General features: G+C 36.2%; 1 protein-coding gene across 3 annotated transcripts in view; it reads right to left on the bottom strand.

Annotated features, from left to right (window-relative positions):
• NMD3 (NMD3 ribosome export adaptor) overlaps positions 1–11,838 on the bottom strand; it is a 60,445-nt gene extending 48,607 nt beyond the window's left edge. For all 3 annotated transcript variants that reach the window (XM_064492538.1, XM_031450224.2, XM_010976346.3), the window contains exons 1-7: positions 11,710–11,838; positions 11,104–11,159; positions 10,087–10,221; positions 7,827–7,923; positions 3,997–4,077; positions 3,088–3,216; positions 2,721–2,811 (exon numbers count right to left, since the gene is read on the bottom strand). In XM_064492538.1, coding sequence (XP_064348608.1) covers positions 2,721–2,811; positions 3,088–3,216; positions 3,997–4,077; positions 7,827–7,923; positions 10,087–10,221; positions 11,104–11,147 — 577 coding nt within the window. In that variant the 5' untranslated portion in view covers positions 11,148–11,159; positions 11,710–11,838. The remainder of the gene's footprint in view (positions 1–2,720; positions 2,812–3,087; positions 3,217–3,996; positions 4,078–7,826; positions 7,924–10,086; positions 10,222–11,103; positions 11,160–11,709) is intronic.
• Between the last annotated feature and the right edge of the window lie 1,335 nt (positions 11,839–13,173).

Here is a 13,173-nt window from a genome sequence, read left to right as displayed (position 1 = left end):
CTCTAGTTTACTGATGGAGAAACTGAGGCTGAAAGAAGTTAAAAAACTTGCCTTAGGTCACAAAGCAAAAAACTGGTGGGACAGAGATTCAAACTCAAAAAATCTCGTTCAAGAATCCGTGCTCTTACTATCAATCAAATTTTGTAAAAGAAAGGGGCACATATTATAAACTATAATTTACATACTGTGATAGAAGCAGTGAGATACAATAAATTAGAACTGAGCCATGTGCATAAAGGAATTTAGTATATACAGAAAAGGAGATACTTCAGATTAGTGAGGAGAAGACAGACTAGTTGGTAGGTAGATACTGCAACAATGCAAGGTAACCTTCTGGGAAAAAGTCTTAAAAGGTAAGATTAAAGATCCAAAAGTAAAACAAAAATTTACTTTTTAAAAAATAATCTTGGGAGTATAAAAAACTTTCCTATGTAAGACAAAATTATAAGCCATAAATGTATCATTAAAAAATGAAAAATTTAAATGATAAAAGACATGAGACATTGTAAGACAAGTATCTGCTCTCTCAGGTTCACACTCAGGAGCATGAGCTACATGCTCCTCTTTATACAGACATACACATACATAATGAGATTAATATCCTGAATAACAGACACAAAATAAATAAGGAAAAAATAGATACATGAAGAACAGAAAATTCACATTAGATAAACAAATGGCTAAAACACATGAAAATGTTAACCTTTGCTAATAATAAAGGAAATGCAAATAAAAACAAGATTCCTTTATTTTCTTCATTAGCACGGGAAAATTAGTAAGTCCAATAAATCATATGCAGCACTGGAAAGTGTCCGGAAAAATGGAAACTCTCACAAGAGATGACACTGTAAACTGGCACTATTTTGGAAGACATTCTAGCAGCACATATAAAAATCTAACATTCACATACTCTTGTCTAGTAATTTCAATTCTTGAACTCAGTCCCACAGAAAAAACACTAACTATGCACAAACATAAGGATGTTTCTTACAATACTGTCTGTTGCAGCAAAAACCTAGAATATCTTATAAGCAAATTAATAGGAAACAACTAAATAATTAAAAAATATTGATTAACAAATACACACAGTGGTCAAAAATGATGAAATAGGATTATCTTCAATGATATAGGAAGGTTCCCAAGTATTTTAAGATGGCAAGTCACAGAATATTACAGAAAAGTCTCATACATGAGAAACAAATATTATCAAATTTCATATATAAAGAGCACATACTGTATTATCTTGTTTTAAAGGGCTACATCTGGGAATAACAAGTGGATAGATGGACAGAGTTCCTTTATTTACATATACTTCTATTTTAATTTTCACTATGATTATGATTTTAAAATCAAAGTTACAAACAAGCAAACAAAAGATTCATTTACATCATACCAAGAACAAGTAGGGGGAAAAAAGCAGATTAATTCCTCTGGATGAAAAAAAGTTTTTTGGCTCTGAAAGTGACTGCAAAAGCATGTCCTAAAATGCTTTATCCAAGTCTTTTGCTACAAAAAATTCTGTGTGAGGATATTTCAGCATGGTAATGAATAAAGCTCAGGGGTTTTTTTCTGCTTCCTTTGCTAGAATATTAGTCTCTCCTAATCCCCAAGAGTTAATCAACACATTGTTACTCAGAACAAAGGTAAAAATTTCTGCCTGATGGCTAGCCACAAATAGACAGACACCATGTTAAGCAGGCAGCAAAATATCTTACCCACAATAAGAATTCAGTAAACTCTATCTCACCAATTTAGACTGTTAACTTTCTGTCTACAGGTAATGCACTCAAGTCAGATAGAAAGCTTAAAAGATTTTCTCCAGATGACACACTAATACTCAGTTTTCCCTGTTTAAGGACCCAACACCACATTTCTAAGTACTTTTCTCAAGACACATGAGATAATGAGTAACAGATTAGCAAGTAACAGAGGAACTCACACTTTTAAAATAAGTAGTACAAGAATCTGATCATTTCTTCAAGAATAACCATCTCTAAACCTGTACTTTAGAGACTAGGAAAATAATGTACATGTCCAGCAACTAAAAATATTAACTTTTATCAAGAGACTTAAGAGTTTGCTAAAGAATATTTGTATTTTCTATGATTAATTGAAGAAATACTCATCCATCAACTAGTATATATAAGTATCCTACAACAGAAAGTGCTAAGCCATTATGAAATTACACAAAAAGTTTTAAATTCTAGCTTCAAGGAATCTATATTATTTGTATATCACTATTTATTATTACTGAGTTTAGCCTTCTGATTTAAGGTATCCATTACAAATGCCTATAGGTACATGAAAAATAAAAATATTACAACTTACAGATCTCAAAAATAATTTTCTTCCAATCAGAAACTGATCTCTGCATAAAATAAGTTTTCGATGAATTTCTATCATACCACTTTAAATCCTATTAATTTAGTTACTGGTTTACTCATCTGGTAGCTATTTAGTAGAAATTTAAATTAAAATAGAAAAAAATTAAAATTTAGTTCCTCAGTTGCACCAACCACATTTCAAAATATCCAAAAGCCATATATGGCTAGTGGCTCCCATACTGGTTGCAGCTAAAGTACTAAGATTTTTTTCTTCCTAACAGAAAGTTCTTTTTGGACAGTACTATTCCAGATATTATCAGCAAAGATAAAAGACTCCTTGGGATAGTTGAAATAAAACTCTGACATTGTTTCAAATGCTTTTAAATTTTAACTCACCATGAATCTCTTTGATACGAAGTGTATTCTGGTGCATCCCATATTTCAAAATCAACTGTTCCAGGTAGTAGAAAGTTTTTTTGTGCAAAGTCTAAACATAAATGTATTATTAGATTAATAAACAAAATGAAAAAAAAAGCCATCTATAGATATAGCACATTGATTTTTAAAACAAAAACAATCTTTAAAGATTATCTAAAGTACAGTAGTGATATGTTTCTAAAGGTGAATGCCCCAGGGACCTGGAATATCCCTGGTGCCTGAAGGATTTGGATAGAAGAGAAAGGAGGAAGTTTTACTCTCTATTTGTAACTGACAAAGATAAAATACAACATGAAAGATTCACGCATGATCTTCCTCTTATTACCTTTTGCCTCACTTGAACCACAGCCTTCCAGAAATCCTTAGCTTCTACTCTATGGCAGTCTCCACACATTTGGGGTTGAACAACATAATCCACCACAAACACTTGCTGAAGGATAGCACCATTCATCACCTGATAAAGAAAACATCACACTCCTTCATTCTTTCCTTTCTATTTAATAACAAACACTTTCCTTAAAAGATGATCCTTTAACACTGAACTTAAAGACTTTTTCCATAATAGCTTTGAGGACATCAACAATAAAAGTTATACTTAAAGCCATAAATTATACTATTTCAGGAAAGATACGTAGGTTTAATTCATAGGATTTATTAGATTAACATTTCAAATTTACCTTTAGGTCAAGTGGTTGCAAGAATATTCCTTGAAGAATTTTTATAGCTATATATATGTGTGTTTGCATGTGTGTGTATAAAATTTATCCTTAGAAGACACGAAAACTCTCAAAAAAAGAAAACATTCCTTAATTTAATTGTTCTCAAACACAGTCAATCATCAGAAATCACCAGGAAAGCTTTACAGATTCCTGGATCTTACATCTAGTTGAATCCAGTTTGATTCAGGCACCCTGAGTCATGATAATCAGCCAAGTTTGAGAAGCACTGCCTTAGCTCATGTTTTTACTTCAATCTTATTCCAAATAAAAATAACTTTAAGAAGAGTATCTCAGCCTACTACTCATGAACAATGGTTTCTTTCACTTGTGACATGATAATCTGTGCAGATGATCCAAAAGAAAACAAAAGGCTAAAATTAAGAGTGTATCTGTTAAAAAAAAAAAAAAAAAAAGAGTATATCTGTTTCCTTTTTAGCTATTCAAGCCACAATGTAACTTCCCAACAGGCCCTCATTTACACTTTAACCATGCTAAGAAAATTATGCATAGCTTACCTCTTTCTGAATAGTTAGTTTAACTTTAAGTCTCTTGGAATGGGGTTCAGTCCAAACAAAACTTGCATCTACAAGCCGCACCTTCAATAAAACACAAAAAAAAATAAGTTCCCAAATGAGGAGAAAAAAGATGAAAGAATAATTCAGTAATTAACAGATTTCAAAAGATTCTCAAGCAATCTGTCATTAATCTACCCAACATTATCAGTTAAAAAAAAAGATTTAAGATTTATCATCAGAGGTATGGCAACAAAAACAGCAAATAAAAGGAAAATCTCATGATATATTAATGCAACTGGTATAATACAAGCAAAAACTATAATACTTGCATAGAAAACTCCTTTCCCCTAAAAACAATGTACTGTTTTTGGAGTATAAATTACAGTCTTGAATAGAAAACAAAGACCTGATGACATCATCATCTACTAGAAATCTCATGAACAAAAGTTTCTACCTCTATTATTCTCTCTATATGAAGTATGTGAGTTTAAAAAAAAAAAAAGAATCAACTTTCATTAGAGGGAGTCTCATGCACTGAATACTGAATCCATAACAATAACTCACTGCTAAATCAGAAGAGTCAGCAGAGGCCAAAAACAGTTTGCCGTAAGTGAGGAACAGAATGTAGCTCAATGATTAAAATGGGTGTTTTGAGGAAAGAAGCAGAACAAAACTGGAGGTTGTTTCAGTAATTTGGGCAGGAGTTGTAGATGAGCTGAACTGAGAGGGGCTGCAAGTAATAGAAGCAGAAAGATCCAAGACCTATTTAGGATATAAAATCTAGAGGATTTAATAATAACCAGATGTGGGAAGGAGAAAAAGATTCTAGAATGACACTCAAGTATTCAACTTGGGCATCTAGGTAACACTATTTTTCTGACACAAATAAAAAACAGATTAAATGGGAAGAACATGTCATATTTGATTTCACACATTTAGTTTAAGAGGATTTATCTGAGATATCCAAGTGAGGTTGTTCAGTGGATAGTAAGATATATATTTGATCTGGAGCTCTATGGAGAAATCTGAGCTACAGATAACAGATTTAGGGGACAACAGCAGGCAGATGATAATTTTCTTAAGACCTGTCTGGTGAGAACCTGTCTGAGTGCAGATCCGGCTCAGCAGAGTAAAACCCTCCTCATACGTCTGGCTCCCCTAAAGCAAAGCCTAGTAATCAACAAGCCACACCAGGTACAGAGGGTAACTGACAGCTTCTTATTCCCTCAGCCTCCACCTGCAGGCAGGGGTCAAAAGGAAACTCCATGGGCACTGTCTAAGACTGCCCTTCCCTCAACCTCCAACTTCCATCTGCAGGAATAGAGGGAGGACTCTTGTCATCTACTTCACCATCCCCCAACACAGCCTCACCACACCATCCGTCCTCAGACAACAGGACTTATCCACCTTATTGAGCATTTATCCTTCACTACTGTCTCAGACACTTCAGTCACCCCCTCATCTCTCACTCTGATCTCCATGTGGTTCCACATATTCCCTTTTCTGTCCACCTAACACTGTTCCCCAAATCCTGAAACTCTTTTACTATGGCCTCTGGAGCTCCACACTCACTAACAAATCTCCTAAACCCTCAGTCTCTTTGCTGAACACTCCCTTCACCTTCTAGATCTCCTGATTATATCAACTGCTCTCCCTACAGCTAATGAGAAGTAATGACTGATTTTTTTCCTCACCAAAACTTCACCCAAACTTTTATCATTAAAGGATCCCAGGATTCAGTACTCAAATTCCTCCCCTTCTCTATATAAAAACCCCTAGAAAATCTCTTCCAATTTCATAGCTTTAAATACCATCTATATCCCAAATTCATTATCTCCAGTCTGGGCCACTCCCTTCCTTACTTATCCAGCTCCTCACTCAGTATTTCTACTTCCATGTCTAACAGACACCTAAGTACCACTCTGAGATGAGCTTTTCTCTCTCCCACCTGACCTGCTCCTCTTGAAGCCTTTCCTACTTCGCTAACAGCAACTCCCTCTTTCTGGTTGCTCAAGTTAAGAACCATGGAAGTCATCCTTGACTCTTCCAACTCATAAACATACGTCCAGCTTCATCAGTAATTCTAATGACTGTCTATAAAACATCCAGAATCTGTCTGCTTCTCACCACCTCCACTACTGATCCAAATATCATCATTTCTCACAATTATTTCAATCGCTTCCTAAATGTGCCCACCCCCATCACATCTATTCTAAACACAGCCAGGGGGAACTGGATAAACTGTAAATCATTCATTTTACTATTCTGCCTATACCCTCTATACCTATTATACTCAGAGTAAAAACCAGTCTTCAAAGGGTCTACAAGGCCTGACCTACTCTGACTTTCCATCGTTTCTCTGGCCTCATCCCCAATTACTTTTCCTTCCCCACTCCACTCTAACCACATAGGTATGCTCCTGCCTCTGGCCACTATATTTGTTTTCTCCATAATGTTCTCCTCCAGATTGCAGCTCCCTCCCTTACTGCCTTTAATGTTTACTCAAATGTCACCCTATCAACGAGGCCTCCCCTAACCACTGTATTTCAAATTCCAACTTTTCCCTGTACAGTTCTTATCCCCTTCCTGGTTTTTTCCTCCACAGAATTTACACTTTTTAATATACCTACTTATTTTGTTCATTGCCTACTCCACACCCTCCCCTCCAACTAAAATAAAAGTTCCCTAAGACTGAGATTTTTCTCTCTTATTCACTGTACTATTCCTAATCACCAAAAACAGACTGGCACAGAGCTGACATTTAATGAACATCTGCTGAATGCTAGTGAATTATTAATAACATTTGACAATAGCCTGAAGTATGGAAGCAAAATACCAAGTTACATAAAAAACTGAATCCAAAAAACTGAGAAAAATCAGTTAACAGAAAGAAAGTAAAAAACAGTAACAATCCATTATCAAACTTTTAGAAAAATTCAATAGACTGCATCAAAGACATTAAAGACTCTAAACTTAAAATGTTACTACTTAAAAAAAAAAAAAAGGAAGACAAAAATTGGAAAATAAAGTAAATTGCCAGGAATACAGGAAAAAGACAGAAAGATTAAAAACAATACAAGTGCAAAAAGGCAAAGTTTTAAGCCAGTAGGGCCAACGACTGATACAAATTCCAGGGAGGTAAAAAAAAGGAAAATAAAGGGAGAAACTTCGAAGAACTATTACTATCAGTATTTAAGAGAATCTGAAGGCCTTCAAATCAAGAGTCCATCAAGAGCCCACCAAGTTTAACATAAAGAGAACAGTGGGGGAGGGTAATAGCTCAATGGTAAAGTACATGTTCAGCATGCACGAGGTCCTAGGTTCTATCCCCAGTACCTCTATTAAAGAAAAAAGAAATAAAATTGAAAGTGTTATGTAGAGAGGTTAACTAGACTAACAAACCCTATTTTTGGGGGGAGACATTTGTGCACCAATTTTAAGTAATAGGCATAAATTTTTTTTTTCCAGAGCAGTAATGAAAATTTTTAAAAAACAGAATATCACAGTCCTAATACTATAACCTCTTAAATTACATTGAGCAATGGCTTTATATATTTTCAGACAAAACTACTGCACGTAAGAGGTTCTCATTAAATAATGAATGAAAAAATTTGATTCTAAACTAAATCTTTTAAAGCAAAAGATTTTCATTTCCGTAAGAAGAGAATATATATAACTTTAAAAATGAAAACAGCATTTGTAGTAGCATGCTTACCAATAGTAGCATTTAAGTTATTTTGGAAAATCTACTCAAACAACGGTTTTCTGAAAATGAGAGATTAAAACACACACAAACCCCAACAAAAACTGATTTTAGCTATTTGACCTACCTTACTCAGAGGGGCTTTGATTTTTTTCAAACACAAAGCAAGAAGTTCCCTGGATTCTAACGCACACTGTATCCAAGTTCCTGGTGGCTGGAAATATCTGAGAGAAAAGATAATATATTGAAACCCAGTATCTCTCAGAAAAAAAAAAATTCCATCTGAATATATAGACATAACAATGATTATAAACCAGATATAATAATATTCAAGGTTGATCTGAAGCATTTAACCCAAATATATTTTAATAGTTCTAGAAAACTTTCAGTTAAACCAATAGCTTTAATTAAAAAGGTAAAATCTGAGTATTTGAGAAAGTCAATTTGAAACAACTCATTAAAAGGTCTTATTACTTCAAGCACCAATAAGAATTTCAGTGAGGATGACAAAATGCCCAACACTTCCTTGAAAATAGCATTAAAATGGTTTATAATGTACATGTAAAATACTTATAAACTGCTTATTTCTCACACACAAAAGAGGTAAATTAGTACCTAATACTATGTATCAATATAGTTCAAACTATTTATCTACTTCAAGTCCCTTTCCAAATTTTAAATTATAAAACTGAAGTTTTAAAATCTTATATAAACACAACATTGTAAAATGACTATTACTCAATAAAAAAAGTAAAATAAAATAAAATCTTACATAAAACTTGACTAAAATCAAAATTTAAATTCCTAATGCATGTACTGTAAGTTTTTTAGCCCAGCCAGCCCAGGACTTAAATCAGTGTCTAACACACAGTAAGTGCTCAACAAGTTTGTTAAATAATAATACTTCTAATGTGTTTTGATACATTTGTGAATGCTTTTTTTTTCCTTTTGGCCTACCTATTAATTAAATATTCTGATTTTCATTTTTAAAGGTTCACTGAAAAACCTTATACAGATTTCTTTGTTACAAGCATGTATTTGGAGTTAGAAAGGACTTCATATATTATCTAATAAAGCCCCTTCACTCTGATGAAGAAATAAAAGCTTAGAAAAGGTAAGTGGCCAAGAGTCTCAAAGAGCTAGTTTGTGAGAAATTCAAGACGATCTAGGTCTCCAGATTCTTTGTCCAATGTTTTTTTCACTCTATTACACTTGTAAATATTTGTTAAAGATTAAGCCTCACACCTGCCAAACTTGAATAAGCATATATAAGCTTGTATATGATATATAAACTCCCTGAAACAATACACAAGTTTCTTGTGTTTGTACGTATGTACGTTTCATGCATTTTTCTGGGGAGACGCAGTTTTCAAATTCTTAAAGGGATTCACAAACCTTTCCAAAAAAGTTAAGAACCACTACAGTCCTAACCCATTTGGGAAATCACAGGAATACAATTTTCTGGGAAGTTACACTGGGAAGTTCCGTATTACTCAAAGGCCTAGGGAGGCAGTGACTGAAGTACCAGCAGCAACAGTGGTGACTACAGCGCAGGCTGCAGTGTGTATCCTGTGAGAGTGATGTCTGTGTGATTTTTGACTGGATGAGTTGTCTCTGCTGTGTAATTCTGGGTGGTGTTCCTGGCTATATGGCCCTGACTCTTGTCCTCCACTTTCCTGTGGATTTTGGGTCCTACCAAAAGCATGTCACAAATTCCTTTCTCCTAACTAAGCTTGAGCCAGTTTCTCATGCTGGTAACTAAGAATATCACACAATAAAGCAATTCATTCCATTCTTTAAAAAGGCTTCTGTTAAACTGTCAACTAAAGAAAATGAAGAAGAAATAAAACATTAACTTTCAGAAGAAATCTGCCTTCAAATCCAGTCTTTATTTCAGATCATCCTAGATATGATACACTGACCTTTTTTTCCATTAACTATAGTCATTTTAGTTACATGGGAACATCAATAGATACAATTTTTAAAACACATTGGTAACTTACTTTAAAAATAAGGTGCCTTTTATCATACATGGCTTCTTGTGATTGAAGGGAAAAATAAAAGCATCATGGTAATTAACAGTAATGTCTTTAAAATCTGCTGTCACCTTTAAAAACATCAACTTGTATCAATTAACTGTATACATCAAACCTATTAATCCCTTAACAGAGAAAGAACAGATACAAATACCTTTGTAGCAGGGCAAACTACTAGAGTATGCTACAAAATTGCAAATTCTAAAATCTCTAGCTATGCCAACATAAATAAAATGTAAATCTCAATTACATGCACTTTATTCCATGTATCTTAGTGTAATCTCAGCATATCCTAGTGGTTCTCCTAAATATAAATCTCAACTTTAAATAGGATAAAATAGTACTACATACCTTTGGCATTGTTTGCAGAAAGATATAGACACTTGTTTTGGAATGCCTTGGCTGATATCTACTTTACTTCGCAGACAGGCCACACAAATATTGGCAGGATTTGGACTAATTGGGACACCACAATCGCAGCACAAGCTAAAATAAATAAAGCATACGTTTTTCAAATGAGATTTCATAAGTGTACTAGCTAAATTAAAAAACTATCAAACAAACAAAAGCCTTCAAGTTAGGCTATAATATCTCTGCCTTTTTAAAAAAACTAACTTAGAGCAACCTTCAAAGATACAGTAGATTAAAAAATAACCTTGGAATAGTGAGGCAAAAAACAAGGATGGCCACAATTTCAAAAATCCCCAAAATATAATTGAGTACAAAGGATCTAAAGAGTCTAAATCATTTCTAACAGTAATCATTAGACTGCTTCATAGTCCAAAGGCAATTCTTTTAAGGCCTCAGTGTAGCACAGGGACTGCCAAAATGTAACACATTTACCCAGAGCAGAAAAAATTTTAAAGGATGGAATGGTAACATGTTTAGTGATTCAGTACAAAAGATGGGAGTTTCATAAACCTAAGTGCACTGGGGACAGAAAATGTTTAAAAATAACTGATGTTACCCAGAAGAAATGTTCTAAGGTCTATGTTGTCCAATATAGCAGCCACCAGGCATATGTACTATCGAGGACTTGATACGTGGGTAGTAGACCAGGGAATTGAATGTTTAATTTTATTTTCATTTTAATTAAATTTAAAAAGCTACATATGGCCAATGGCTATTACAGCAATCTAGAATTATGTATAGTGAAGATTTTAATACTCTTAAAGCAGTATTTACTACAACAAACTTTCCAGGGGAAAATGAATTCGATTTTCTCAGGAAATAAGGCTTTCCATTTTTCCCATTTAAGACAAAAGAATCTGCCCATCAAAAGAAACGATTTTCCCCACAGCAAGTTTCAAAGACTCACGTTAACATTTTTAAATTTAAGGGGAATGGGGTAAAAGGGACGCAACTTACATGTGTCCAGGTGTGCAGGTGACAGATTCTGTCATATACTCCATTTTTCTGTATACCTTGATTTAAAAATGAGAGAGAATACTGAGATTTAAGACATTTGTCTAGTCACCTCTTTATACAAATCTTTCTTCTGCCTCTCTGAATGAGGCAGCCAAGCCCCGTAAAGCAGCAAACAAGAAAAACCAATTCGATGTGGTACCTTGTGACGAACTGACTCCGTTAATAGCAGAACCAAGCGCATTCCGGAGTTTGCAACTACAAGACCTTAGAGCCAATAACCTGACCGCCAACCAGGGCGAACTCCAGGTGGGCCAGACGGGACTGAGGCCGCCCCGCACCCCCCCCACCCTCACCCCGGCGTCTGGAGTACCTCAAACCCGCACTGCAGGAGCCCACGGGCAGTCTCAACACGCCTGCGGATCACCCACCCCGACCCGGCGCCCCGCACCCCTCACCCCGCCCGTGAGACCTCACGCCGGCTGCTGGCCCGCGGCGCACACGCTGCACGCACGCGGCCCGAAGTCGGCCCGAGACCGAGAGTCCGGCTCCCTCTCTCCTTGGGGACCCCGCGCGACTGCAGCCCGAGTCTTAGACCCCAGAACCTACTTAACGCCTCTGAGCTTGGCGCAGACTTTCTGGAAAACCGCGACAGAACCACCTCCTCTCACCCCGCAAGCAGCCACCACAGCTGACTCCGGTACTGCAAAAACCTCGCGAGAGAAAGGCTCGAAATCCCGCGGGCTGAGAGACGCGACTTAAAGCGGCGGGTGGGGACGGAAGAAGGGGAGGGCATTGGTGAGCGGTGGGGGTGGGACGGGGCTGGGCGAGGGGCGGGGCTGAGCCGCTTGAGGGGCGGGGCGGGGGGGGCCTGGGCGGGGGGCCTGGCCGGTGGGAGGGATGCGGAGAGAAGGCCGGGGCTCTCGTACTATGGTGCCTGAGACTTACATCGTGCCGATTTTCCCTGGCCAGAATTCACTGCAAGCCTGCCTCGCACATGTATATAACACCACTTTTAAGCTGTCCCTATTGGGAGCTTGCTTATTGGTTAAATTATATAAAAGTTATCTGTAAACAATTCCACACTGCACAAAGAAATTAAACTCCATCCAGAGCAGTGCCTTTGTCCCTTTTGCTCACCATCATATGCTTAATGATAACTGCTCAAATGAATATTTTTTGGATAGATGAAAGAAAGAAATGTAAGAAATAATTATTTGTGGAGTCATTTTTTGATCACTCTAATTAGAATGTGCTTTCTCATAGTGCACTTAATATTTTTTTAAGACTTTACACTTTGATCTTAGAGCAACTCAGACCATGTCTAATCACCCTGATTGGCAGAATTTCAAATATTTGAAGATCATGACCATATTTTTTATGTCTTCTCCAAATTTCAAGAAATAAGCAAGGTCATCTTACAGAAGGTGATCAAAGAAGGCCTCCCATTTCTTGCCTAGGGTACTTAGTCTCCAATTCCTTCTTCTTACTTCAGGATTCCAACCCATCCTTCTAAAATGCAAATGTAATTTTGTCACACTCCCCTGTTTTAATCCTTCAGTGGTCTCTGATCTTCTGGATTATTTCCAATTTCTCTGAATAGAAAGATCTTTCAGGATCTGACCTTGGCATATCCTGTCACACTCCTAAGCACACAGCCACACAAACAACTGTCAGGTCCTGCAGGAACTAATCTGCCTTTGCTTACACCTGGGACACTCCCCCTTAAAGATTAAGCTCAAGCATGCTGTATGAGTTTCCTATTGCTGCTGTAATGAATTATCACAAAATGTGTGCCTTAAAATAATGCAAATTTATCATCTTACAGTTATGAAGGTTGCAAGTCTAAAAACAAATGTTCCTCCTTCAGGTATGATCTGACAATATTTTTACAGGAGGTGTATGCCTCTATAATAATGCTAGCCACATTAAATTGGATCACAAATTTGCTCTTTGCATTGTCCACAGGGTTAAGCTCCGGGAGAGCCGTCCAGGTCTTGTTCTTCTCAGTATTCCTTTCACCTAGCACAAAATAGACCCTCAATATATGTTGGTAAATTAATTATCGATTTG

This window comes from Camelus dromedarius, chromosome 2 (genome assembly GCF_036321535.1).
Source record: "Camelus dromedarius isolate mCamDro1 chromosome 2, mCamDro1.pat, whole genome shotgun sequence".
Lineage (NCBI taxonomy): Eukaryota > Metazoa > Chordata > Mammalia > Artiodactyla > Camelidae > Camelus > Camelus dromedarius.
Note: the sequence above shows the minus strand (reverse complement) of the source record. Positions and strands in the feature narration are given on the sequence as shown.